Source organism: Diceros bicornis, chromosome 11, assembly GCF_020826845.1.
Source record: "Diceros bicornis minor isolate mBicDic1 chromosome 11, mDicBic1.mat.cur, whole genome shotgun sequence".
Lineage (NCBI taxonomy): Eukaryota > Metazoa > Chordata > Mammalia > Perissodactyla > Rhinocerotidae > Diceros > Diceros bicornis.
In genome coordinates this window covers 34,351,534-34,379,484 of record NC_080750.1, presented here as the reverse complement: position 1 = coordinate 34,379,484, position 27,951 = coordinate 34,351,534, and the positions used below count along the sequence as shown (strand labels likewise).

The 27,951-nt window shown below is 34.1% G+C and overlaps 1 protein-coding gene across 1 annotated transcript; it reads right to left on the bottom strand.

Annotated features, from left to right (window-relative positions):
* Positions 1 to 369: 369 nt before the first annotated feature.
* Positions 370 to 27,885, bottom strand: ABCE1 (ATP binding cassette subfamily E member 1). Its single transcript, XM_058550137.1, has 18 exons — positions 27,775 to 27,885; positions 24,321 to 24,454; positions 23,222 to 23,307; positions 20,686 to 20,783; positions 19,571 to 19,688; positions 19,040 to 19,177; positions 18,811 to 18,880; positions 18,466 to 18,562; positions 17,243 to 17,332; positions 12,329 to 12,450; positions 8,970 to 9,191; positions 7,906 to 7,965; positions 7,748 to 7,806; positions 5,879 to 5,989; positions 5,650 to 5,792; positions 5,406 to 5,528; positions 3,837 to 3,948; positions 370 to 2,191 (listed from the first exon to the last, which is right to left on the bottom strand). The coding sequence occupies exons 2-18, from the start codon at positions 24,421 to 24,423 to the stop codon at positions 2,144 to 2,146; spliced, it is 1,800 nt and encodes a 599-aa protein (XP_058406120.1). The 5' UTR covers positions 24,424 to 24,454; positions 27,775 to 27,885; the 3' UTR covers positions 370 to 2,143.
* Positions 27,886 to 27,951: the final 66 nt, after the last annotated feature.

The following is a 27,951-nucleotide window of genomic DNA, read 5'->3' as shown; positions in this document are numbered from 1 at the left end:
AAAGTTGGTATGCACAAAATTCAAAAGATAATGGGTATATGTGTATATATGTCTCCTTTTCTTCCCTGTTCTGTAACCATCAAGTTAGCATTATTAAGTTTCTAGAGTGTCTTTTTGTGTATTTTAATATTTTGTATATTTTCTGTAAATGGGGGTGTATTATATAAACTGTGCTGCACCATGCTCTTTTGCTTAGATTTTTTCCAATCAGGACATATTGAGCAGTCTCATTCTTTTAATAGCTAATGTGCATTGATGGTGTATTTGAGTTGGTAAAACTGATTTTATAGAAAAACGTTTTTCTTCTTTTAGCAACTGTAAGATCTTTCTTTTCTATTGCTATATATAATTTCAAGTAACATCTAAATCCGTATTTTTAAAATTTAATTTACATGAAAAACATTACAATAAATATTCTGTCATCAGCAACAAGTAGAAAGAACTGTGTTCTTATAATATCACAAGTATTTTCTTAGGACAGAATATGGATCGGTAAATAAAAATAGCTTTTGTCTTATTTTATTCAATATATATTTGAAATAATCATTCACAAATTTAACCTATCCTTAAAAATAGGCACTACTTATGTTCGTATAATCCCATTTATGTACAAAACAAACCCTTTACATATTCATACTAAGTGAACAAAGCATGAAAGGATATATATTATTAAGCACAAACACTGGTAACCTTTGGGAGGATAACATAAAGGGAGATAACTTTTTAGTCCCCATATTTCTGTATATTTGATTTTTTTACAACAAACATGTACTTATGGATTACCCATATAAATTAATTTTTTAAAAGGCCTAGTGGCACCGTTAAACCATACTTTCTATCCACTGTTTGCATATTAATGAAAGCTTCTACAGTTTCAAGCTCTCAAAGTCTGTTCAATAATTTCTAATTTTCCTCTCTATTTTGCTTGTTCCATTAATTTATTTTGTAAACTCTTTTCCTCACTTGTAAGTTCCAGTTGAGTGCATTAGTCAGAAGTATAAATGAAAGTGATTTCACATTATAGGTATCCCACTGTTCAAACTCAGGAACCCAAGAGATTTGGATAAGTTTTTAGAACTCTTGCTACGTACTATCCAAAACTCCAAAAAACCACAACAAAAAAAGTCAAATAGATTTAGATAATGTCCTCTTTATCCAAACTTACAAATGAATGTATTTGGTACCAAAGGACACTTTGTATTGCTCTCTGGGGACTCGTTTGCATTAATGCTGCCTTTAGGTAAGTGGCTCACAGTCCTTGGCTGCCCATCAGAAATCGGTGGAAGTTTAAAAATACATAGATGTTTAGGCACCAACTCGAAAAATTTTGAGGCTGTACTTTAAAGGGAAGCAAATATTCTTTAAAATGCTTTCTGCTAAATCTCGATCAGTGATTATATAAATGTATGTTTAAAGAATGTCATCATCTGGAGAATAATTACAGAATACAGAATCTTATGGAAATCTAAAATTGAATAATTCAGAATAAAGACAGAATAAAGATGTTGAAATGATTTTTGATAAAGATATTCGAAAGCATCCAAAACACTGTAAACAATGCTTAAGTTGGTGACAAAGAGCCATTTCCCAAAAGTGGTGTTTTGTAGTAATCTTCCTTTGAAAGTCTAAACACATCAATAATATCGTGCAAAGACTGAAAACAAATAATAAATATAATCCTGATGTTTATTTATCAAACTTCATCAGTGGAGTCTTCGACCGGCTTTTAAAATAAGGGCAGTTTCATCATATTGGCGTACGTGGCAAACCACATAAGTACAGAAGTCTTTTTTCAAGATTTTTAAAAGGGGGCAACACTGGTCAGCATTTGGTACATGAATATAATACACCCATTAAAAATCTTCCCATACATCATGAAAACTTGGAGGTAATTTGTATAGCTTGAAACGTCTTCATTTTAGAATGTTATACACAAAAAGGGCCTTACCAGGAACAGAAAAGTGGCATTTTCTGTGTTCAGACTACAACTTACAACACGACTTGCTTTTGATGTTACATTAAGTAAACTATACTTCAAGCTCTGGAGTATGTGGGGCATAAAACCTGCTTAAAGTTTTCTATGACAAAAATCCCAATATATGTTTCTTTTAATTAATGGCTTATTGATATTCTCAGATTCAGTCTAATCATCCAAGAAAAAGTAGTTTCCACTCTTCTTTTGTTCTACATCCTAAAAAATAAAATAGAGAAGCAACAAAAATCAACACCATTCTTCCATATGTAGGGGTAGACTTTCACCCACAGTATTACTTAGCAGTATTCACAACAGTGTTTGTATAACTTCCTCTGTACTCACTGTCTGCTTTTGGATATTCCTGGTCCACTACTTGAAGGCAAGATTACTACCTCTGCTACCCATCCCTACTCACAGAACACCTCCTCTGGTCCAACTCAAGCAAAGCCCCTTTACATAATGCCTTACTTACACATAAAAAATTATGCTATATAAAATACAGTTTCCAGGAAAACAATTTCATTTTCATCATTTTAACTTTAAGCTCCTGGTCCAAAAGGTAACATACTGTCAGTTTGAGAACTTAAACAAAATGTATATAAAAATAATTTTTCCCAGTACTATTTACACACTGAGCAGTAATGATCCATCTACCTACTTGCCTAGCTGCTGCCTTAGCAGGATTATGGTATGACTGTCTAAGATGACTGGGCATAGAGAAATGATGAATAGCTGTACCTGGGGACTGAACCATGAGTATCCACACAAGAAAATGACAATACAAAGAAAATGAAAAGTGTTCATAATGCTTCAGAAGAAATTCTTAGGAAAATTAAGCTGTGCATAATAAGTGTACTAGAATTTAGTTCCTCTTTTCTACTTAATATGCTTTTCAAAACTGAGAAAACCCTTCAATTTTAGGTCAGAACTTGTCATTTCATTTTCCTGGTGAGAGTAATATAAATCATTTATAAAGAAAATACATAGTGAAGGCTAAAGGCATCCAGACATCGTGTTAGGTAATTAAGAAAACATGATGTGTACGATGACCTTGTCTCTGCTTGTCAAGAGCTAACAGTTTAGTAGCAAAGCTACAGAAGTACAAATACAAAAAAAATAAAAACTAGTAAATGCTACAGGTATGTGTAATATGCTTCTAAGTATTAAGGACGCTGGCTAGAGGGCCATAAAATATAAGTAGCATTTTAAGTAGGCACTACAGGGGATACTAAAAACACAGAAATGCTTTTTTAGAGTTCATTCACTTTTTCTTTTTTTGAGTGACCAAGAGATTATTGCCTTCTAAAAAACAAACCATATTTCACTGACTACATCAGGTGTAAGGTGCACGATTATTTATGTACCACAAAGAAAAAAACATTGCCAATTAAACTGAGAAAATGCTTTTCCATTGTTTAGAATATTATGCTCATTGAAGCAGCGTCTTTAGACTCTTAAAATACACATATTAATCCCATGTTGCTCTTGTACATGCATAAAAAGATATAAGAGAAACTGGTCAAGGTATTTGTAAAAACTTCTTTGTTTCAATGGTGAATTACTGCAATCTTTCTGAAGACATTTTAAACGGCAATTAAACTCAACACACGTAGTACAACAGTGGGTACAATTCAATGAGACAATGTGAACAGCTCTGCCTGAGTCCACACAGCAATGGCATCACAACTGCTGCCTACCAGACTGAAGTACGCCACCAGATATTAAAACGTGAAAAACACGAATCTTAGAATTAATGAAATATGTGTAGATTTTTAATGAAACAGCCTTCCAATTTGAAACATGCCTTTCCATTATTTACAGTGAGAAGTTATCTGTAATTTAAGATAGTTTTTCTACATACCTTAATTGAATTGAGTTTGTTTATTCTTGGCCTATAGTTGTTTGGATCTCTTCTGAATGTAATTTCAAGCTGAGATAAAAATTTATTCATGCCAGCCAAAAGGGTCTGAGGACTAGGGGAAAAATAAGATCTATCAATTGTGATTAAATTTTACCCCCAAAATTTAACTGCTTTTTGGCATGAAGAGTATTAAGAATAACTGTTCCCTCTAATTCCCCAATCATAATAATATATATACACACACAATATAATATATCATCTGCATAATAATATAATCAGAGCATATTATAAATTCTATGTTCAGAAATGTCTTTGCTCAAGCTATATTGTTTGTTTGGCTATAGTATTTTTGTGTAAAACATTTAAGACAGAAGTACTACTTTAGAAAAACAAAAAAACATTAATTAGGAGATGACGAAAATTCAAATCTGATATTTTTAGGGGAGAAGAGAATTTAACAGAAAAGGTAATATTTATGTTAGGAATTTGGCACTGGAGGGAATATGTACCACATAATTGTTTTTAGTAAGAACTCCTCTTTACATTTCTATGCTTTATTCATCTTTTTCACCCAAACCAGTTCTTAAATCATGCTAAATCACACCATACATGTGGAATATTTTAAGCATTTTATAAATACAAAGGGATCATTATTTGAATAAATAAGCTTTATACAGTCTAAGAAATTTCCTTAACTCACAAAGAAATATGTAATTCTCAATAATTGATATACAAATTTAAAATGAAAACAAAGGAATTCTGGGAAAAAGCTCAGTAAGGTGCTTTCATTTCTTAGATGAATTATTAAAATGGCAACTCCATTCCTCCCTCTTTAATACTAGAAAATATTATGCTGGAATCATACGAAATTGCTGTTTTTATAGGTCAAAAATGGTTGAATATCAGTAATTTCATATGGTTCAACCTAACGTAAGGTTTTAGCACTAAAAGTATAAGAAATTTCTCATAACCTGATTTGAATGTTAGGCTTCTCTATATTACAAGTGCTCTCAATCAAGCCAATAAGGAAAAATGAGAGAAGAAAAGGGGAGAAGGTAAAATCATTCATTTAACTCTGCTGTAGACCAATACTAGATATTTGGGGTCTATGGTGAGCTTTACCACTAGGAGTGTTAAGTTAGGCAAATCATGTAACCTAACGTGGATCTTGTTTTCTTTATCTGTCATACACGACATCAATGGTTTTCAAAAAATTATTTGCAAAACCAAAATCCTAATCTGTTTTGGAAATCCAAATAATGAAGCAGACAAAATTTAACCTGAAAGAAAAGGTGAGGGGCCCAAAGCTCTGCATGCTTATCCCCCCCGAGTCAGAAGTTCTATACTATAGTCTGAAAACCACTGTTCTACCTGGTCCAATCCAGTATTTGATATGAATAATCTTGGAAGTCACAGAATCATTTCTAGAATTTCTGGCTATGTCTTTCCTTTTCAAAAATTAAAATGGTATGACTAATGTTTATAAGCTTATTGGAAATTTGTTAAATAATAATTTTCTAATTGTTAGAACTTATAATTAGGTCTGAATATTTTACAAAGTAGTTTTACCTGTTTGCAACTGTATTCTTAGAGGGAATACCATCAAAAACGATGACTCGATCTGCTAGATAGGTGGCCATGATGAAGTCATGTTCCACAACAAAGGCTGTCTTCTTAGCATGGAGTATGAAACTAATAAAACACATGATTTTGAAATCTTTTATAGTTGTATATCATCAAATATTCAAATGCTATAACAGTTGTATGCCAGTACATATAATCAAAAGTAATACTCTTACGAGCAGGACATTACCGTTTGACAACTCGAGCTGCCATCAGCCTTTGCTCAGAATCCAAATATGCAGAGGGTTCATCAATTAAATAGACATCAGCAGGTTTGCCCAAACAAAGAGCTAAAGCTACTCGCTGCAGTTCACCACCAGATAATGTCTGCACCTATTTGGAGAACAAAGTTAGCAAACCACGTAGAGACATCCAAAGCTTAAAATAATAAAATAACAAAAATAATTATTTTAGAGTACCTCTTGATCGATGATGTTTTCAATTTGCAGAGGCTTCATTACATCAGTCACAAATTGTGGATGAGTGTAAGCATCTCTTATCCTTTCATGTAGTAACTGTCGAACACTTCCCTGTTTTTAATGGAAAAAGTACTGAATTTTTATTTCAGTACAGGACTCCACTAATTATAAATCTTGACAAAGTTAAGCTCCATGGCAAAAGTATGTCAATTTGCCACCAACAGATATCAATAGTATTTTTATGCTTAATCCATCATCTATGGCATGTATTGAGATTTTTAAATTAAAAACCCATCACGTCTAACAAGTAAAAAAAGTAATAATCTTACAATTTAAAAGTAGTAAATGAGGAATGTTTCAGAGGAGAAATTATTTGAGAATAGGAATAATTCTAAAGGTCAATATGAGTATCTAGTAACCTTAGGCAATCAGTAAGATAACACAAAATGCATGATAATGTGATAAAGACAAATCTTAAGACTCCTTTTGCTTGTCATTTCAGGAGAGGGCTGAGTCTGAGAACTTAAAAGCTAAGCTAATAGAAAGTATCAACGATAAAATTTTTATTGTAAGCTAAGCCATCTCAAATAGGCCTAACATAAAGTGAGTGTACAGGTATTGAGTGTAAATACTATATAAAGAAGTTCATTATAACACCTACAGAAACCAAAGGAAGTTAACTTCATGTTTTCAAAGTTCATCAATATTGTAACATGTATCAGTATTTTAATTCTTTTTAAGGCCGAATAACATAAATTCTATGGATATACTATATTGTGTTTATCCATTCACCAGTTGATGGACATCTGGGTTGTTTTCCACTTTTTGGCTATTATGAATAATGCATTTGTGTGCAAGTTTTTGTGTAGAGAGATGTCTTTATTTCTCTTGGGTATATATCTAGGAGTAGAAATGCTGGTTCATATGTAACTCTATGTTTAATCGTTTGAGGAGCTGGCAGGTTGTTTTTCAAAGTGGCTCTACCATTTTAAATTCCCATCAGCAATGTATGAGGTTCCAATTTCTTCACATCCTCACCAATAACTGTTACTGTCTTTTTGATTTAAGTCATCCTAATGGGTGTGAAGTGGTATCTCACTGTGGTTTTGATTTACATTCCCCTAATGACTAATGATGCTGAGCATGTTTTTATGTGCTTATTAGCCATTTGGATATTTTCTTTGGAAAAATGTCTATTCAAATCCTTTGCCTGTTTTTAAATTGAGTTGTAAGAGTTCTTTATATAGTCCAGACATGGGTACCTTATTAGATATATGATTTGCAAATATTTTCTCCTATCCTGTGGGTGGCCTTTTCACTTTCTTGATGGTGTCATTTACAGCACAAAACACATTAGGTTTTCAAAAGTTTATTTTGGAAAAAGGTGCCAAAGAGATTTTAAAAGCATTTTCCGGGGGCCGGCCCTGTGGCTTAGCGGTTAAGTGCGCGCGCTCCGCTACTGGCGGCCTGGGTTCGGATCCCGGGCACGCACCGACGCACCACTTCTCCGGCCATGCTGAGGCCGCCGCCCACATACAGCAACTAGAAGGATGTGCAGCTATGACATACAACTATCTACTGGGGCTTTGGGGGGAAAAAATAAATAAATAAAATTAAAAAAAAAAAAAGTATTTTAAAAAAGCATTTTTCTATTGGCGGAAATGAATCATAGACCACGGCCTTAACACCTTCTTCAGACACTTTCGATAAAACTGTACAGAAACTAATTTGGAGAATTTTGATATGGTGAAACATTAAAGCTATTGGTGTATATATATATATATATATATATATATATATATACACACACACACACACACACACATATAAACTTTTCTTTAACAACCAAATAACAGAATAATAACTCACAGTTGATTTGGGACTGATTTTCTGTGGCTTATAACTGACATTTAGAACTGGTACTTCTCCTGCAAAATAATGTAAATAAATAAAACACTGAAAACTGCCCAGATCTTTAACGTTTACTATGTGCAACAGAGTAAAAATACTCCATGTTACAACAGTACCTCCTTCATCAGGTTTAAGTCTTCCGGCAAGCATTCTGATAAACGTCGTTTTACCGGTACCTGGCAATACAACACACAACAAATTGACTTGAAAGAGGCTTCACATTTAGAGTAAATCATTATGTACTACCAGATTTTAATTGAGAAATTAGTTTTAAAGATATACACTGACATTACTGAATTCTGAAGGTTATACAGAAAAATACTTTCATGATTCACCTCTCAAGTATAATTCTAAACTAATTAAGAGGAATATAGATTAGTTAAAGCTTATAACGACCACTTTAATAAATGGTAGGTCTATAAAGTCTAAGGCTTGGGTTAGTTTTTAAAAGACAGTTAAAATATCAATGTGCATAATTTATTGTTAAGATAGGCTAGTACTGTTATGATTGATACTATCATTTGTAAAGTCCACTTTCATAAAATATTGAAGTTAATTGCAACCCTGTTCAAAATTCCTCCATTAACTAAAGACTGATACATTGCAACAATCCTCATAAAATTTTTTCTTCTACAGTTTTGTAAACTCGAAGTATATCATTCAAACCTTTTTTTCAAAATCATGAAAGCAATACGAGATACTTGGTACTCAAATTCATCTCATAGCCATATTTATGATGGCAATCTAATATCAAAAAAAGCCGGTAATACAACTATTTACAAAGGTAGACTAGCGTGAATTTAAAGCAATAAAAACTCCAATGGAAGAGTGTAAGGAAAAAATTTTAAACTAGATTGCTTCTGAATTATCAATTTATCTTTATCCTTTCCTTCCTAGTCAGTTTCCAAGATGAATAAATGCCGTATCAATTTATATATAGAAAAACACCTTATTTTCACTGAAGGTTACAAAACAAAATAGGAAGTATGAACTTGATTGAATGACAGTGAGATTAAATCACAGAATGTCACAAAATGTGAACTACACTGAGAAATGTATACATTCAATCCAGCTTCCAGACATATAACTGAGTTATATGTCTCCAAGTTTTTCAAGGAGTAGTTAAAACTAATTGATAAAAAGAACAGACTTTCAAATATCACAAATAAGGAAAACTTACCATTTTCTCCCAACATCACCATGATTTCAGAATCTGTAAACTCTCCAGCTACAATTGTGAGCTCAAACTCTCCCATCTTTTTCTTCATTCCAGGATATTTATACATACACATCTTTTTAACTTCCTCTTCATTTGCTGTCTCAGCCACTTTAAAAACAAGTGATGCATCTCTGAATCTCAAGTTTTCTGTTGGAACGTAGCCATCCAAAAAAATGTTTATGCCTGTTGGAAAGTCATTGACAAGAGATTAGTAAAGATCAGTTAAAGACTAAACGTTTTCTACAGCAAGACACTACCATATAAAAGCCAAAACCCTAGGCTCTCTTGGGAGCAATCTCCAAATAGATTTTAAATTTCTGTGGACTTATAACATGCTGTGACAACATGGCGTTTTATGTATCTAATGCAAGTTTAAATAATTCACGCATACCCTATGTTCATTGCAGCATTAATTCAACAGCCAAGATATGGAAGCAACCTAAGTGTCCACTGACAGATGAACGGATAAAGAAGATGTGGTATATATATACAATGGAGTATCACTCAGCCATAAAAAAAAGTAAATTCTTGCCATTTGCAACAACATGGATGGACTTGGTATTATGCTAAGTGAAACAAGTCAGACAGAGAAAGACAAATACCATATAATTTCACTTGTATGTGGAATCCAAAAAACAAACAAACAAACAAAACAAAACAGAAACAGATTCAAAGATACAGAGAACAAACTGGTGGTTGCCGGGGGGAGTGAGGTAGCGGGATGGGAGAAATAGGTGAAGGAGATTAAGAGATATAAACTTCCACTTATATAATATTGTAATAACTTTGTATGGTTAACAGACGGTAACGAGACTTATCATGGTGACCATTCTGTAATGTATAAAAATATCGAATCACTATGTTGTACACCTGGAACTAATATAATATTGTGTTGTCGATTATAATTTAAAAAATGCATGCATGTATATGTACCTATATATACACACACATATACGAAGCATATCTTTTCATTATGATGTGATTTTGACGAGATTTCTTCCATTAGGTTTTATCCAAAGACATATGATGCCATTTCTGCTGTGTTTTTAAATCAAAAATTGCAATTTTTCTCTAATAATGACAAATAAAAATGGAATATTCTCCTAGATTGACATAAAATGATATAAAATAGTTTGGGAAATAATTTTTGAAACAATTTAATTAGAGCATTCATTTTTACATGAGATATAACTATACATTGACATTACAATTTACTGCATTTTTTTCAGATTAATTTTGTAGGTTCGTAAGAAATTTATAATGAACTAACTTCATTTAACAAACACCATTATCTAAACAGATTTTCATAACTGAAAGTAAACTAACATATTGTACACGAGAATCCCTCTATACTAAAGTTGTTAAAATCCACAATGGCAGACACAAAAATGAAAAAGTGGATTATTTGTGAAACAATGAAAAGATCTGTTTTAAAATGTTTCCTAAAGAGAAATAAGAGAAAGTTGGTAGCTGAAGTTTTGGAAGGTCTTGAAAGAAAGTCTAAGACTATTATTCATTTCATCCGGAATGGAGAGCCACATTAGGGGGGTTGTATCCTGAGCCTAAAACATAGGCATTCAGTAAATAATTGCTGACAGAATAAATAGATACATTTAATTCTGCCAAAATCAGCATGTTTTTTGATCTTAAACTATTTAAAAATTATAAATGTGAGGTTAAAAAATTAAAAACAAAAATTAAATAAAAACATAAACTTGAAAGCCTTAGCGGCCATTTAGTCCAAATGCCTAATTTATCAGGTAAGCAAATGAAGGCTCAGAGAAATGAGTGACTTTGTGCAAAAAACATTAAGTCAGCCTTCACATTCCTACTGCAATGTTTGTCTTATCAATTTAAAAAACTGATTCCAAACTATAATTGCCTTTATAGTTTATAGAAGGCTTTTACTGATACTGCATTAATTTCAGTATATTAAAGGAAAGCAGAAAGATTAAGTGCAGTTTGTTTCTTGAATTGTTTTAACAGATGAGGCACATTAAAAACTTCACCAGGAACCATTTTTTGAATGGCAAAGCCTTTACACATGGCATTAATAACCAAAATTGTAAAGAATGATTGCCAGCTACCCACATCATTATCAATGAGATTCTAGAACTACTATATGGCACAGAGTAGGTACTCAATAAATACTTGCTAATTGAGGAGAATAAAACATTAATAATTGTTTCTGAGATCATCTCTTAATACTACCGGAAAGAAAACTGGACAATCTCACAAATTTTTCCTTAAAATATGCATCTATAGAGAAGTAGATAAGTGATAGAAATTCCTTCCCCACATCTTAACCTAAAATATTTATGCACTTTTTATAAATTAAAAAAGCCACAACTGCCCTTTTATGCGAAGTGTATGCTGCAATATAAATTTCTTTTTCCAAAAGAATTTCTAAGGTATCTCAAAAACTGTCCCTTCGAAGAGATGGCTTTAAAAAAAAAGAAAGAAAGAAAAGGAGGCCTGCTATAACCTAGGAAGCTACAAGGCTTAAACAATTATCCTTAACAGAATCTGGTATTTTTTTCAAGATATGGACTACTTAAGTAGTCCTTTTAGGTGTCCTAGATTGGCATAGCTAGAAAGAAAAAATATAAAGTAAAATAGGAGTAAGAAAGCAGTGGAAGGAAATGGGAAAAGAAATTAAATAGAAAAAGACATACCAAGTGGAGAGTGCACTGATACTTGTTTCAGGAGTCACTTGGTGGTAGGCTAGTTTTTACTTTTGCCTAATTTGCTTAGGTAGGAAAGAGACATGGAAAAGAGAGGCCCGAGTCCCTCTTTTCTGAAAGTAGAAGGAATAAATGAAATATACATACTAAGCTATTTTAATTAGACTTTTAGTCACTTACTCAACTATATCATAGTTACTAAACTATCTCATTAGACTTTTAGACAGTCTTATTCCCACAAACTTAGAATAGAGATAAATTTGAAACATGAAAACAAGATGAACACTAAATGAATTCTACGAGTTTCACTACTGGTATTGGCCTGTCAAAGATAAAGTTGAAGATGACAATGCTGCTGCAGAAGTCAAAATATAAAAGAAACTTTTATTATAGCAAATAAACAGTGAAACTGATAAACCATTTTTACCAACCCCAAGAGAAAATTCTCAAAAAAGAAATAGATTTTATATAACAACTGCTGTATATAACCTTATATATACATTCTGTTGAGTGATTAAATTCCATAAGACAAGAGTTTTGGATAAATAATACTACAGCAACATATAACTACTTAATATCAACAATAATATATTTTCTAAGCACTAGAGTGAAAGAGAATACAGTTTTTCAAGTTACCTTCTCTTACACTAAAAGGCATAGTGACAACACCATAAGCACTTGGTACGCCATATAAACAGCAGATGAAGTCAGAGAGATAGTCTAATACACTTAGATCATGCTCCACCACAATGATATATCTGAAAATCAATACAGATTTTTATTTTTAAATGTAATGTAACATATATAATTAAATTAAAATTATATTTAATTATAATTAAAACTCAACTTTTTACTGCATTATAAATTTCAGGAAAACAGATGTATTTTTTAAAAATTGTAAAGACCATATTAAGCAAAAGCCATAAAACATTTTCTTTGAATAAGACACATTATCAATGTTCATATTTCAAATTGTTTACCTCAACTAAAAGGAAGAAAAAAAAGTTAACATTAAATAGTTTATGGATATATGAAATGTGTTCTGCTAATAAAGAACATATTTTTAAAGAAACTTTACAAAGCAGAAACAATTATAATAGATTTAAATCAGATGTAGCCTCAACTGTTTGATTATTATGCTATTCAACTTATGCATTCAGCCCTTCTACTTGTCCTTTCCCATGGCAGCTCTAGTAGAGCATGCATAAAGAATACGACAGAGAACCTTAACCTGAGAACTTGCAGTTTTGTCAGGGAAGACAAGGAATAGACAGGAAACAACAGCAAAAAGACAACATAGCAAAATATGTTCTACAGATAATAAAATCCAGTGAAGGTCAGAAGGAAACAGGCTAGTGTGTACTGGAGCACTTTAAAAAATGGGATGGGATATGACATGACTTTTGAGGTAATAAGAAAAAAGTATTGTTAGTGTAGAAACTATTAGGCAAATAACAGTCATGAAGCTTTTATGCAGCACTTTATTCCTATTCGACTTAGTTCAATATGTTCAAAAACCAACGTCCCCAAAAACCTCAAATTCCAACTTAATTTATCAGCTTCCTGTACAAATAAGTTTCCTCTATATTTGTATTAATGGAATCATCACTCTCATAAAAAGTGACTCATTTTATTCCCAATGATCTATTGTTTAAATTGTCAAGTCTGTGAACTCTTTCTCAACAATGTCTTATGTGTCTATTTGATCCTTTTCTTTCTTTCTCTAAATTCTAGTTCAGGCTCTCATTATGTTTCTTCCAATATTGCTACAGACTTTTGACAAATCTCATTTTCTTCAGATCTTCACACATGGCTCTCAGTTGCAAATGAAACAAATATCCTTAGACTTTCTTTCAAAACGTCCAAAACTTCAGCTATTATTTCTCTTACTTCACTCATATATAGGACACACTGAAAATGGATCTTTCATTGTTTCCTGAATAGTCCGCTTTTCCATATTTGTGCGTCTAAAGCTATTCTATCCCCTAAATGGTCTCCTGCCTAAACCCTCACCTGTTGAAATCCTACTTAACCCTCTGGAGTGCATCTCAAATCCTACCTTCTGTAGGGACACCCTCCCTAATACGCAGATGAACCTGCTTTCCTCCACTCTTGAACCCTCATAACTCTGAACTTTTACGTGGACTTTTGCTAGTTTTGAGTACTCCTACAACTTGCCCATAAACATCTTGAAGACAGACTATAATACATTTTAGAACCTCTATGATCTTTAGTCTTGTGCTATGTACCAAACAGATATTCAATAAAGTTGTTGAATGACAAGATGAAGAATTTGGACTTATGCTAATTGGCAATGGGGAAATTGGTAGGTTCTGAAACAGCACTGTCCAATAAAACTGTCTATGATTATGGAAATGTTCTATCTCCATGTTGTTCCACATGTTAGCAAGCAGCTACCTGGAATGTGGAGCACCTGGAATGTGACTAGTGTGGCTGAAGAAATAAATTTTTAATTTTAATTAAAATTAAAATAGCAACATAAGGCTAGAGGCTATAGCACAGTTCTAGAATAAGAAAATGATATGAAAAAATATCATTTCAGAAAGATTACTCTGGTAAGAACCTTTTTTTAAGGAAGGTATCACAGTAATCCAGGTCTCAGGTGGTAAAAGAAGGAATATAAAAAAAGATAAGGGCAAGTTTAATATAAACAGGAAATAGTAAGAGCATATGTTTTCTACCATGATGGTGGTAAGCATCAATAAAAATGGCAAATCATTCAAGTGAGCCAATACTCATCCTGCCTTGGTGTCTTTCTTGGCAATGTTCTGTTATCTGGAATAATTCTTTACTTTTTATCACTAAAATCTTCAAAGCCCGGTATTATCTAGTGGCTTTTAATTTGCTTTGAAAAGAAAAAAACAGGTCAAACCTCCTTGCTTTCCCTACCTTTAAATGAAGCTTATGCAGAAGTCCAAAATACAAAAAAGATTTAGGTGAGCTATTCTATTTTTGAGGGTTTGGGAAGCAACAGAAATCTACAGCGTAATGAGAAATCTATGCTGTGAAAATTTACACCCCTCAATTAATTTTGGGTTACTTGTTGGCTTTTAATCTTACTGAAGATTTTCTTAGAGGTCAAATTCTAGAAAACCTCTTGCATTATTATTCCTTTCTCCAATCCATCCTCTATTTGTTGTTTATCCAAGGATATGATCTCCAAAATTTTTTTTACAGCATTAAAGACTGAAAGTGTTCATTGACATACAGAATTTCAAGAAGCACATACACTTCCTGTAACTTTTTATTATCAATCTATCACTATAGAGATTATTTTCACCCTATACCTATAAATAAGAACCAGTACATTTGTAAAAATGTCTAACTCAATCATTTCATTGACTTTGTCAATCTAATTTGTTTTGACATGCCATCCCTATTACAATTAAAGTTACTGTCCTCTCATAATATAGGATTGTAATGATTTGCCTGAACATTTATGTACTGAGACACACGTCACCTGGCTGTAGATTACTATCCTTTCAGTTCTTTTTATTATGGTTAGCATGATACTTGATGTTTAAAAAAAATTGTGTGTGAAGGTAGATTTATCTATGACTTTCATTTCAGTATAATAATTAAGTAAAAACATATTTAAAAAGGGGCTAGGGTTAAGAACAACTGACTCAACTGCTTGTGTATTCTTTTCTTTACCAGATTGTGAAGTCCTTGAATACTGGGACTACATTTCATATTCTTACATTCCCCCAAGAGCCTATCATAATGCCCAGGCCTATGTCTGAAATGAAAATTACAGCTACTATTTGGCCCAACTGAGGTGTCTCTTCATCACTGATATACTAAGTTTCAATTCAAAGTATGTAGGTGAATCATTCACTCCTTGAATCATGTATTTCAATTATGAAAAATTCTCAGCCATGATCTTTTCATGGCTTTTTCAGACTCCTATTAAGATATTTATAGTCTTCTCATTCCATTCTCCATGTCTCTGAACCTCCCTTTCGTATTTCAATCTCATTCTTTCTCTGCTGTATTCTGGTAACTTGCTCAGATCAACTTTTCAGGTTTCTAATGCTCTTCTCTGCTGTCTCTAACTTATCTATAATCTGTCCAGTGAGCTTTCAATGTCACGACTCTACTTCTAATTTCTAGATTTGTTTGGGTTTTTTGAATATTTACCTATTGCTTTTTTGTAGTATCATACTCTTAGGGTTTTGAATCCTTCTTTATGTTTTTATTTGTTTTAAATATTATCTTAACTCTCTTTGAGAATGTCACCTGAAGTTCTTAAAGGTCTAATCCTGCTGTCTGCTGACTGACTCATTTGTAGACGGTTTCCTCCTGTCATTTATAACCCTGGATTTGAGCTCATGAGTCTTTACCTGTAAGGATGCTGTGTAACTATCCTGCGTAACCAGAGTTGAGGGCACACCCTTCCAGAGTGGTTTTATATTTGCTTCTGCTAGGTACCATAGGATTAAAGATTCTAGGACCCTTTGTATTTTGCTTTGTTACCATGGAAGAGTTTAGACTCCCCTTGTTATATAAATTTCAATTCCATATCCCCGTGAGCTGCTGGTCCATGAATAGATTTGAAGGGGAGCCATCCCTCCAACCCCAACAAGCTCAGTGAGCGGCATATATATGCTTCCTTGACATCTTCATATGTTTGCCCTTTTGCTGAGAAAGCAGTCCTTTGACAGTCCTGGCATTATACGTGTGATAATCCAATATAAGGTCTTGCTTCTTGCTCACAAGTGGTTGTTAAAGCCCAAGACCTACTAGAGAGTTGAGCATTATCCCTCAGGAAAGCCATGACCTTGTCTTTTCTTTATAGTTCTCCCTTTGGTTTTTGATCTCTAGGAATTTCTCTTGCTTTCTTGTAAGATCAGCTGTGTATTAAATCAGTCACTAAGCACAGGCATAAAAAATGCTGTACAAAAAAAACCCTGGGTTCTGGTCATAGCTTTGCCATATAGTAAATTTGTAACCTAGAACAAATAACTAGCTTTTCTGACCTTAAACTTCTTCATCTGCAAAATGGGAATACTACCTAAAGATTCTAACTTATAAGATTACTGTGAGAGGCTCAAATGAGATAATGGATTTAAAAACTCTGCAAACTACAAAAGCACCCTATAAACACAGGGTGTTGTGATTACTTAACAGAGGTTAAGAACTCTCTTGTGCTCAGTAAGACCCTGAACCAGAATTACTCTGGTGATCCTTATAATGTTTTAAATTTTGTGTGTGTTTGGGTGACATATCCATTTGAGGATCTGGTAAAAGCTAAGTAAGGATCTGCTTCCCAGAAATGCATACATACATGCCAATATTTGCATATCATTTCAGAGAATTCCTAGGCTCTCTGGAAATAGGCATGGTAGTAAATGAATCTTACATTAAGAACCTCTGTTTTAGATAGAGGAAGGGAAATTCAAGTGGTAGCTCTAAATAACCAAGATGGAAAACATGCAGATATATATTGATGGTCCCAGTGTTTAATCTTTAGAAATCTATAAAACTCCCCCCAAAAATAACACAGGCATACACCAAATCTGTACTTACCTATCTGGATTTATTAGAGATCGTATAGTAATAGCAGCCTTTAATCGCTGCTTGACATCTAGGTAACTAGAAGGTTCATCAAACATGAAACTATGAAAAAGAAAAACAAATGTAATAATTTGAGAGACAAATATGACAATTCTACCTTGCATGTTATTATTTTAAAGCACTGTAATATAGTTTCCGATTTAACAACAACAAAAATTATACTATTATACTAATGAAGAGTCCACTCTGTAATGGTAAAAACCTCTATATTCTGCTCAGAAGTAGAAGAAATTATGAAAAGCAGGACTGCATATCAAGTCTGGAGAGAGAGTTCCAGATTAGGCTAATTTACAAATTGTTACCTCCTCATGAAAAATATTCTGATACAGTCAGAAGTAATTCAGAGAACTTTTCTCTTATTACCTAAAGTCAGCTGCATTAACGCAAACAAGAGTTTTTGGAAAGGAGGGCATGGCACAGAATTACAGAATACTTTCTGGAGAAGAGCTAGCCTGCATTGGATCCCAGAGTAGAAATGTGGAAAAAGATGACAGCAATAAATATCTGGGAGAAGAGAGACAGTAGAAGGTAGGAAGGAAACTAGCCTTTTTCACTTCCCTTTTCTCCCTAACATGGCATGTCACCCTGACTTGGGATAACCTAAAATACCTCATGTTCTACTTGAGGTATTTAAAAAACTTGCTGGGGAGCCGACCCGGTGGCATAGTGGTTAAGTTTGTGTGTTCTGCTTCGGCGGCCCGGAGTTCGCCAGTTCGGATCCTGGGCGCGGAGCTACTCACAGCTCATCAAGCCATGCTGAGGGGGCATCCCACACAGAAGAACTGGAAGGACCTACAACTATGTGCTGGGGCTTTGGGAAGAAAACAAAACAAAACAAAAAAAAACTTGCCCGTCTGATTGGAGAGCATAAGTCTTAAAAAATATCCTTCTTATGTACAAAGAGAGTTTAAAAAATAAACTGCCTTTATATTAAAAACCTCTGGAACTGGTAAGTTGTAAAGCACTTAACGTAAATAAATGAGTTTTTCCCCCCTGCGGGAATAAGGCGGCGAATGGGCAATGGATGTATAACTGCTTCAATATCTTAGCTCAAAATTAGAACCTTAGATACTATTTCTATTAATTTCTTTCAAAACTATTGCTTTATCAGCACTATTACAAATAAAAACTCTAAAATAAGGATTAAGATATACAAAAGGTATAAAGTCACCTACATATCAGCTTTCTGTATGCAGACGACAGCACAAGCAAATCTCTGCAACTCTCCTCCTGAAAGATCTTCAACATTTCGTTCTTTTAGATGGGTTAAATCTACAAAGAACATAGAGGCATTGTATTCAGTGTTGTTAAGTTTTATTTTACCTCCTCTAAGCAAAATGAACATTGCATGTCATTCTGGGTTTGAATGATATTTCAGTTGAAAATTGTATAACATAAGAAGTAAATAATGACAACTACTAGAGATTTCCCCTTTTATTTCAGTAATCCATATAAAGATATCTATCTTCGTGAGTTAAGTTCAGGGCATATTAAAACACACACACAAAATAAACACTTACCAAGCTGTTGACATACGACTGCTTGTGTCTTTGTTTCGTCCTTTCGGTCCAAAATAGAACCCACTGTCCCCTGTCATAATATACCAGAAGCAGTTACTACTATTTTCCATCATATTAAAATTCCTTCCATATTATAAAGAGTTACAAAGTAAAATAAGTTTTCTTTGATATATCTTTTATATTCCACCCATATCTATAATGCATAAATTCCTCCTAAAAAGAAACTGACCTTTGCAGCCTTGGGAATCTGGTCAACATACTGAGGTTTGATAATGGCTTTTAAGTCATCTTCTAGAATTTTGGTAAAGTAATTTTGCAATTCAGATCCACGGAAGTAAGTCAAAATTTCTTGCCAATCAGGTGGATCCTAGAAATATACGTATAATTATATGAATTTAAGTTAACGATACAATTGCAAAGAGGATGACTGTTATACAAAATAGAACATACATCCAAATAGGATACTTCTGGTTTCTAACTTAATCTTAATATTAGAGGTGGATTTAATTTCAAATCAAGGCATACCAACTCAACAGTTTAAGGATGCTCAGAATTATCAGTTACGTAGCATTAACATATTTTAATTAAAAAACAAGGCGTTCCATCTATATATAGTTTCTCAGCATTAATTCCACAAATAATCTTGAAAGTAAGAGCAGTAAAAAAAAAAAAAAAAAAAAAAAAACCACATATACACTCTCCTTCAAAATCTCATAAAACCAACCCTAGATATTCATTTTTATAAGGTGGTAATACATACATCATACTTTCCAAGGTTTGGCTTTTGCTTTCCTGCTAAAATTTTTAGAGCAGTTGACTTTCCAATACCATTAGTTCCAACTAATCCCAAAACTTCACCTGGACGAGGAATAGGCAACCTGTCATAAGCATACAAAAATAATAAAACCAGACTTAGGCAGAAAAAGCTCCATAATATCTGAATGATGTATTGTAATGCATTTGCACTCCACACACATCCATTAATAAGCTAAGAGATATATGCCAGGTATTATTGGCTATTAGAAGAAAAAAAAAAAACAGCCAAGATTAACTTAAACCGTTAATTGTTAGAAATGCATCCATAACCAATATTACTTCAAATTTTATTTTTTCAATTTTCATTCAAAGTCCATTCTAAAGTACAATTCTTCTTTACATATAAGGCTCAGTTTTAATGTATAACAAAATGCTTTGGTACAAAATTACATAGCAGGTGCAACCTCACACTGTCTTCTTTTTTGACCTGCCATTTACTTACAAGGAGAGAAGTGCCACATCAACCAGAAATATTCCACTTCATTCTCCCTGCTGCAGTAGGCCCCTTAAAGCTGGGAGGTTGAGAAATATCTTTTTATTAGTTAAATCTAGACTCCCAGATTCAAAATATTAGTGTTCAGCAGGTTAAACCTCACAGAGCTCCTGTGATTTAACAATCTATGTCCAAGTTCAGGGTAATATTCTCTGTAGATCATGAGATTAATAGATAAATAAAATCAATGACAAATTTCATTAAAAGTTATTTTGGGGATAAGGGTATTTTAACAATAGTGATTCTCAAACCCAGTTGTATATTAGAATGACCTGGGAGCTTTTGTAACTTACTGAGGTCCAGACTCTACATCCAGAGATGTGATGTAATTCAACTGGGCTGAAACGTAGGCATTAGTAATTTTAAAAAGACCCCCACGTAATTCTAATGTTAGCCAGAATGAACCACTGACATATGCAATATGACTCTGCATGATGTACTAATATTGTTATTTCTCTTTAGTGGATGCTTAATACCAATTTTTTCCATTTTTGCATTTCTCTGAAAATTCCAAATGTATTTTACTCTTGACTGATGTAAAGAAGAATGTTGACTTGAAAATATACCTGTGAAGTTTGAAGGCATTGGCACAATACCGATGTGTTGTTTCTTTTTCCAAGTTGCTTGGTAAATTGACAATTGATAAGGCGCCAAAGGGGCATTTCTGTTGTTTAAAGTAAAGAATTAATTTTGTATTAATATTTAGAAATATACAAATGACTAAAATAAAGAATTTTTTATAAGCAATATTCCAACCATGAGAGTTTCACAAAGATGTAAAGTATTGTTTCATTTCCTTTTCTTATTTACTTAAAAAATAAAAGTTAAGTTCCCTGAAGGCAAGAATCATATCAACTAATTTTGTATTCCCCTTAGTGACTGGCATAATCCTAGACATTTCATGTGTTTCATATTTATGAAAAACCTTACAGAACCTGAGGTTTTTTTGATGTGTGTGTGTGTTTTTACATTATTAGATAGGAGAAGGCTAAGGCAAGATAAAACATGGTTACTGAGTATACGATTTCATATTCAGTCCATGACAGATGATTTCCTTCTACTTCTTCCCGTCTTTGTATGCCTCCTCTTCTACCTTGTAAAGTCCTTTAAGGTCATGGATTGTACCTTTTTTGGTCTATTTATGTCCCACCAACCAGCTAGCATATTTGCATAGAGTAAGGATTAATGTCTTTCCATTGTGATTTTTAACCACCCCATACGAAAAAGATGCTTCATATTCCAACTGAGTAAATTCACATAAAAAAAAGTTATTCCTAAAAAAACTTATTCAAATAACAGTTGACTATTAATCAGATAAATGCCCAAGAGACAAGAATGGCAAGAACTGGAAGCTCATTCAACAGTGGTAACGTGGCTAGAAAAATTTCTCAGAAATACAGATGTCTATAACTGCATAGATATAGGTACATCCAAAAAGCATAGCCTCAGATTAGATTTGTTTAGCACAACTGTTCAATGAGATCAGGGGACCAATTCAAGTCTCCGTACATAAAGATTTCACTTAATTCTCACTTTATAAGTTATAAGAACACAGAGAATTAAAAAACAAAAACAAAACTCTTGTTATCTAACAAAGTAATTACCACCCTCTAACCAAAACTATTAATTCTTTACATGAAATATTTTTCTGCAAATGGAGTTATCTCTATTTACAGAATTCTCTATTATTCCATCAATGTACATAAGATGCTTATAGGCTACAAGTAACTTAAACTTCTCTAAATCTACAAGGAAAAAATATCCATACTATTCATATATGATAAGTATCTTAGTGTTCGGGGGTATATATTACTCCCACTCCCAAACAGATTCATCACATTAGTATCTTTTCAGCCACTGAAGTTCATACTCCAAATTTTGGAACTTCATTTTTCTATAGCAGCGAAGAAAGAAAATAGAGTAGAGGATAATATAATGTTCAAAATCAGACTTTCAGCACCCACAACATTGGCAGGTATATAACAAGAGATTACTAAATATTTGCTGTAAGGAATGTTTCCTGCTTATATTTTCAAAACAAGGGAAAATGCGTTCAGGTACCAATGAAATCTTTTCGGACACTTAACTGAGGATTCAGAAACCAATGTAAAACATACATAAGCCTTATTAGAATAAGTAACAGGCTGGTATCCATATTCTGGTAAAGTGTCTCTCTAAAATACATTATCTACAAATAAAAATATCTTAATTAAGAACTTTATGCACTGGCTCCTAAATATCTTTTATGAAGTAAAGTTGGAAATTCATCATCCTTAAGTCAAATGCCCTAATCAAACTATTCAACGCAACAAAAACTGAAGTATTTTGAAAAATTACACTACTGGGATAAATCCAACATAGAAGCATGTATAATAGAGCAGAAGAAGCACTTAAGGATTAGGCTAAATTAAAAAATTTTTGGTTGTGTGCATTTCTATTTAAAAGATATGAATTTAAAATTAGATACAGACTTGAAAAAAACGTATGTAATATGACTCACATTTTTTGTATTTATATTTCTAAAAAGTTGTGGTCAAGACACGCTGGAGAATGTCCTTCTCATAAAAGGGTGAAAAAAGAGAAATTAATTTTGGCTGGAAATGGCTTTACAAAGTTGAGTATCACAAGGATAACTTTTATTTCATTTATTTATTTATTTGTGAGGAAGATCGGCCCTGAGCTAACATCTGCCAATCCTCCTCTTTTTTTTTTGCTGAGGAAGACTGGCCCTGGGCTAACATCCATGCCCATCTTCCTCTACTTTAGATGGGACGCTGCCACTGCATGGCTTGACAAGCGGTGCACTGGTGCGCGCCCAGGGTTCCGAACTGGGGAACCCCGGGCCACTGCAGCGGAGCGCGCACACTTAACAGCTTGCGCCACTGGGCCGGCCCCCAAGGATAACTTTTACATAGGGTGGTTTAATTAATTAAAAAAGCAACAATATTAGATTATTGATCTAAGAATACGATTTTCCTAAATTTATATTCTTTATTCATTGCTTTACATTTTGCCTCTTTAAAAATAGCTATAATGTATTCAGAATTTTCAGATTTCATCTCCACGTTTCACATTTGATCCGACAAATAAAATAGCACTTACCTTAATGCAAATACCACAACCAATACAAAGAGTTTCAGAAATCCATGCTATTTTGCTCTGGGGTGTAACCTCTATGCATAATTTTCCTGGCAAAGGAAAAGACAGAATTAAGTCACTTTTCCCGACATTTTAATTTTCTGAACATTTTGATTTAGGCAATTCTGGTTCCAAATTTTCATACATAAGCAGATTTTCAAAAACAAAGGCCACACAAAGAAATATACTTGAGATAATGTCTTAAATCAGTGCTTTGTGGGGACAGATTTCTGATTTTATTACTTATATGAATGAATATTCTTGTATTCATGAGGTAGATGGCTCTAATATGTTTATTTTGTTTACTACTGGAAAAGAAAATATGCTAAGAAAGATACAGCAGATCCTACAATTTTTATTTTTAAGCTGACCTGAATATTTATTTCACAAAATATGCCTTGGAAATGGTAACGTACACCAGAGAAAGGAATGAAATACATTAGCTAGAGCACTGAAGCTCCAGAAAGGAATGTGGTCATCCACTGTGGAGACAAAATTAAACTTGGAATTAGAGATATTAATAATGGAATTTCTGAATAGCAGATGACATCTAAAGTTTCTTTTAAGATTCAATAAACCTATACCTCACAAGTATATTTAAGGTAACAATTACTTTAACAAAGACCTTAAAGACTACCAATTTGTTAATTCTGAATTGCTGTAAATTTATTTAATCTTGAAAATATAGCAAAATCTCATGAATTGCCATTAAGCTCTTCATTCTTTTTTTTATAAAATGAGAATACTATGAAATACAAACATTGGCAATCCTTTCTCGATGATTTAAAGTAATTATAGGATTTTATAGAACAGTAAGAGTCTCAGTAACTTGAACTCTGGTTTGATTTTAGATTCAATGAACTGTAAAATATATTAATAATACAATTAAAAAAATAGGACCATTTAGTCACAAAGCAATAATAGAAAAAAATCGGGTCTTATCTTTATATTTTAAAGAATATAATGGGGAAAAAAAGTATAGTTAAAGCCGGGAGAACTATGAAGCCAATTTATTTCTTCTAAAACCTTCTCTTATCCTTAAATGATCCACAGAATAGCTTACCCATTCGAACCACAGGGCAACTCTTTTTGCACTCCTGCCGACATTTCTTAGGTTTACATTTGTCGTGGTTGACAATAGCAATTCTTGTCAATTTATCCGCCATAATTCTAAGAAAGCAAGAATATCCAGCTCTTCTATTAAAGAAAAATTAATAAAATTATGGCACAGTCAATCCAATTAATTAAGAGAAATAAGTCACAGGCATAAAAGTTAGACAGGAGAACATAAATTATCACCATATTCAGATATGATTATCTGGAACTAGTAAAAAAAGAAAACCTAGTAAAAGAAATAAAATAGTTTAGCAAGGGAAAGCAAAATTTTAAGATATAACATTAATCAGAATATTTATATAAAGAAAGTAAAAAACATCCTTTTCAATAGTCACAAAAAAGAAAAAGTCTAGGAATCAACTTAACAAGATATACAGACATTTGAGGAAACTTTCAAAACACCACTGAAAGACATAAGAGACCTAAACAAACAATGACATGCTGTCTCGGTTTTTACAATAGAGAATAGTCAATATCAGAGATTTCAACCTTCCCTGAATTTATACATTTAATCCAAACTCAACAGGAAAAAAAATAAACCACACAAACCAAATCTAAAGCTCTTATATAAAAAGAATAGTAGTAGTGATAGCTAGTTAAACCGAAAAAGCAAGGGGGGATGGGGGAACCTACACTTGAGAAATGGAAAAAAATGATATAAGGCCTCAGTAATTAATAGTGACACCAGTGTACGAATACAGACCAATAAAACAGAATAGAAAGACCTGATATGAAAACTAATACATAAGATAAAGATGTTTACTCCTTCCCATAAACTAAGCATTACTTCATGTCTTATCCATCTGACTATAATGACGCCACTGATGGAAACGGCAAATAATTACTAAGGTTGTGACCATCATGTTGACCAACTGGAAAAAGTGAAAACTGCATTTCCCTGGGAATTTGTAATACGGCCAAGATGAATTTATGCTAAGATCATTGAAATGAAAAGGAGACCAAGTAACTATATGTATAGACTGTGCTCACTTTTAAAGCTTTTTAAGTCTTGATATTTAACACTAAGGTCAAAGTGAACTTAGTATTGGGCTTAGTGATAGACATTAATATTCTTAGAATGGTGATTAAAGTAAATAATTCCAGAAAGTGCCTTAATACTCCAGTTTATTCCAATATGTAATGGAAGAACCTGAAGCCAAAAGACTATCCATAGACCAAGACATTCTACTGTCTTCTATCAATGACTGCGAGCCTCGATCCTGATTTTTTTTGACAGACTGCTTCCCCTTGTAGGCCTCTCAAGTCTTTCTCACACCCTTCAATATCATTAGGCTTGGAGGGAGGTAAGAGATCTTACTCTTCAATGCTGCTCCCAGACTATTATTTTCTCTTCCTTCTCAAAAACAGTCAGCTTTTGCCTCTCATATCATCCAACTGCTTTGGTCAGTAAATGACTATGAGATCACTCCCTGCCATTCTCTGATGATTTTAGCTCTTGGCTAACTTGCACTCTCTCGTTTACAACTTCTGTCATAATTCTTGGTGATTTCAATATCAATACGTTCATAGACAATTCTTCTACTAATAGGCTGTCCTCTCTGTTCATTAACCTCTCAACTCCAATGATCTTGTCTTTCACCCTACCTCAGCCACTTATTTCTTTGGTCAAATCCTTGACCTCATCATTACCAATAACGGCAATCTTTCCATAATCTCCATTTCAAACACCCCATCCTCCAACCACTACTCCTATTTTTTCAGCTCACCCCTCTGGTACACAACAATCCAACAACCCTTTGAAAGTCTCCCACCTCCAGACCTACTATCACTATCTCTTGACTCTACCACATTTCCACTGTCCCTCAGCCCTTAGTATCTTCATTTCCCTCCATACCCAGCTAAAATTCCACTGTCAATCATTTACACTCTTAACTACAACACGGGTTAAACACAATTCTTCTCCTGCACACCTATAGCTGAAAAGGAAGTGAGGCATATATGGAAAGCATTTGCAGTCTAGAGACCAAAATTATTATAAAGTCATGTGAAAGTATTTAAAAGATTGCTGTTAACGAATGACGCCTGATATCACGTGAAATATTCTAACCTATACTTATGGTAGGTTATTAGTCTTATAAAACAACGTAAGTTGGGAGTGGTGTACAACTCTGATTTCAGAGTCTGAAATTGAAGACATTTAGATGGGACACTATATTAACATTGATTTCTGTTTTTCCCCTAGCAATTATATTCAACGTTCTTCCTAAAATTTTTTTTTACAAGGGAGAACAAGATTTTTAACTTAAAAAAAAAAAACCCACACAAAACCCCTTTTGGTTCAAACACAGATAAGAGCCCTTGGTTAACAGTGACAAAACATTATTGTCAGGTAGTTGGTACAGAATGAATATTCTCAGTATATGGGACAAATGTACTGAAGACGGCCACACAAATGCCACTATCATAAATGCCTAATTGACAGTCCGGTAGAAGAGAGGGTTAAAAAAAAATAAACCAAGAAACAAACTGTTTTGACAGGTGTTTCTCACTCATTGACTTTCCCACAAAAAAAAAAGATGAAAACGTGCTTATGTAGTTTATGGGATGTGGGAATCTGCTTTAGTCGTCCTGCCTACAATGAACGAACCACGCAGGGGAAAATCAAGGTATTCTGAGTCAAGACACCACCCTCGATTTCAAGGAGTTTAAGATCTAATAAACGGGAAAATGGGTAAGTCACTTTGAGGAAAAGTGCTGAGCGCTATAAAAGCGCACCAAAAAAGCTCAAGGCGTTCAACTGGGAGATTTCTTGGGATAACTACAGTCACAGCCCAGTACACGCTGCTCTATGAGAACAGCAGAGCGACGTTTGGCCGTCATTTCTATAAAGCCTGGGAATGGACAAGGAGGATTCGATTTCATGGCGGCAAGATGCCATGACTCATTCCATAATCACCAAACGGTGGAAGAACAGGCCACGACTTTCCATCATCAAATACACGCATGTGACAATATACGCATTTTACTGTGCCGGGGGAGAGTAGGGGTGGTAGGGGATGCTCCAAGTTCTGAAGGTGCCTTCCTCTCTAGAAGGTTGAGCTCTAGGGCAGGAGCGGGGTAAAGCAGTGGAGGCGGCGGAGGTTGGATCGCCGAGGAGATGGCATTTAGGTCCACTCTCGCAGCCCCCGGCGGAGGTGGGGGGCAACAGCGCCCCAGAGCCGGGTCAGCTGGAGGGAAAGCGCGAGGCGTCGCCAAGCCCTCGGCGGCGCCCGCGCTCCGGCGGTTCCAGCTGTCCCGCCCGAGCCGGCTGCCACGCGCCGCTGCTGTCTCCACCGCCGCCACCTGAGGCCTAACCAAAGGCTGCCGGAGAATGTCCCTACAGTCTTTAAAACGTGGCAGACCGCAGCTAACGGCCAAACGCCTCCGGGCTATTCACATACCTGGAGAAAACGATCCCCTCGCGGAGGGGAGCGCAGAGGCCAAATCAGCTCTTGCCTTCACTTCTGAGCCACCCAGCGTGTTCCTACGGCCACCGGCCAAAATGGCGGTGCCCGGCCACCGCCTCGCGCATGTCGTAGAGACGGAGTGCGCACGCGCGACGGAGAGCGCCGGGCGGA

Coding starts and splice junctions, on each gene's coding strand:
- ABCE1 (XM_058550137.1), bottom strand. CDS start 24,423: ATGGCGGATAAATTGACAAGAATTGCTATTGTCAACCACGACAAATGT. Junction 19,689..20,685: donor AATGCCTTCAAACTTCACAG/GTATATTTTCAA, acceptor TGCTTATGACAG/GTTGCCTATTCCTCGTCCAG. Junction 18,881..19,039: donor AGATTCCCAAGGCTGCAAAG/GTCAGTTTCTTT, acceptor ATATTATGACAG/GGGACAGTGGGTTCTATTTT.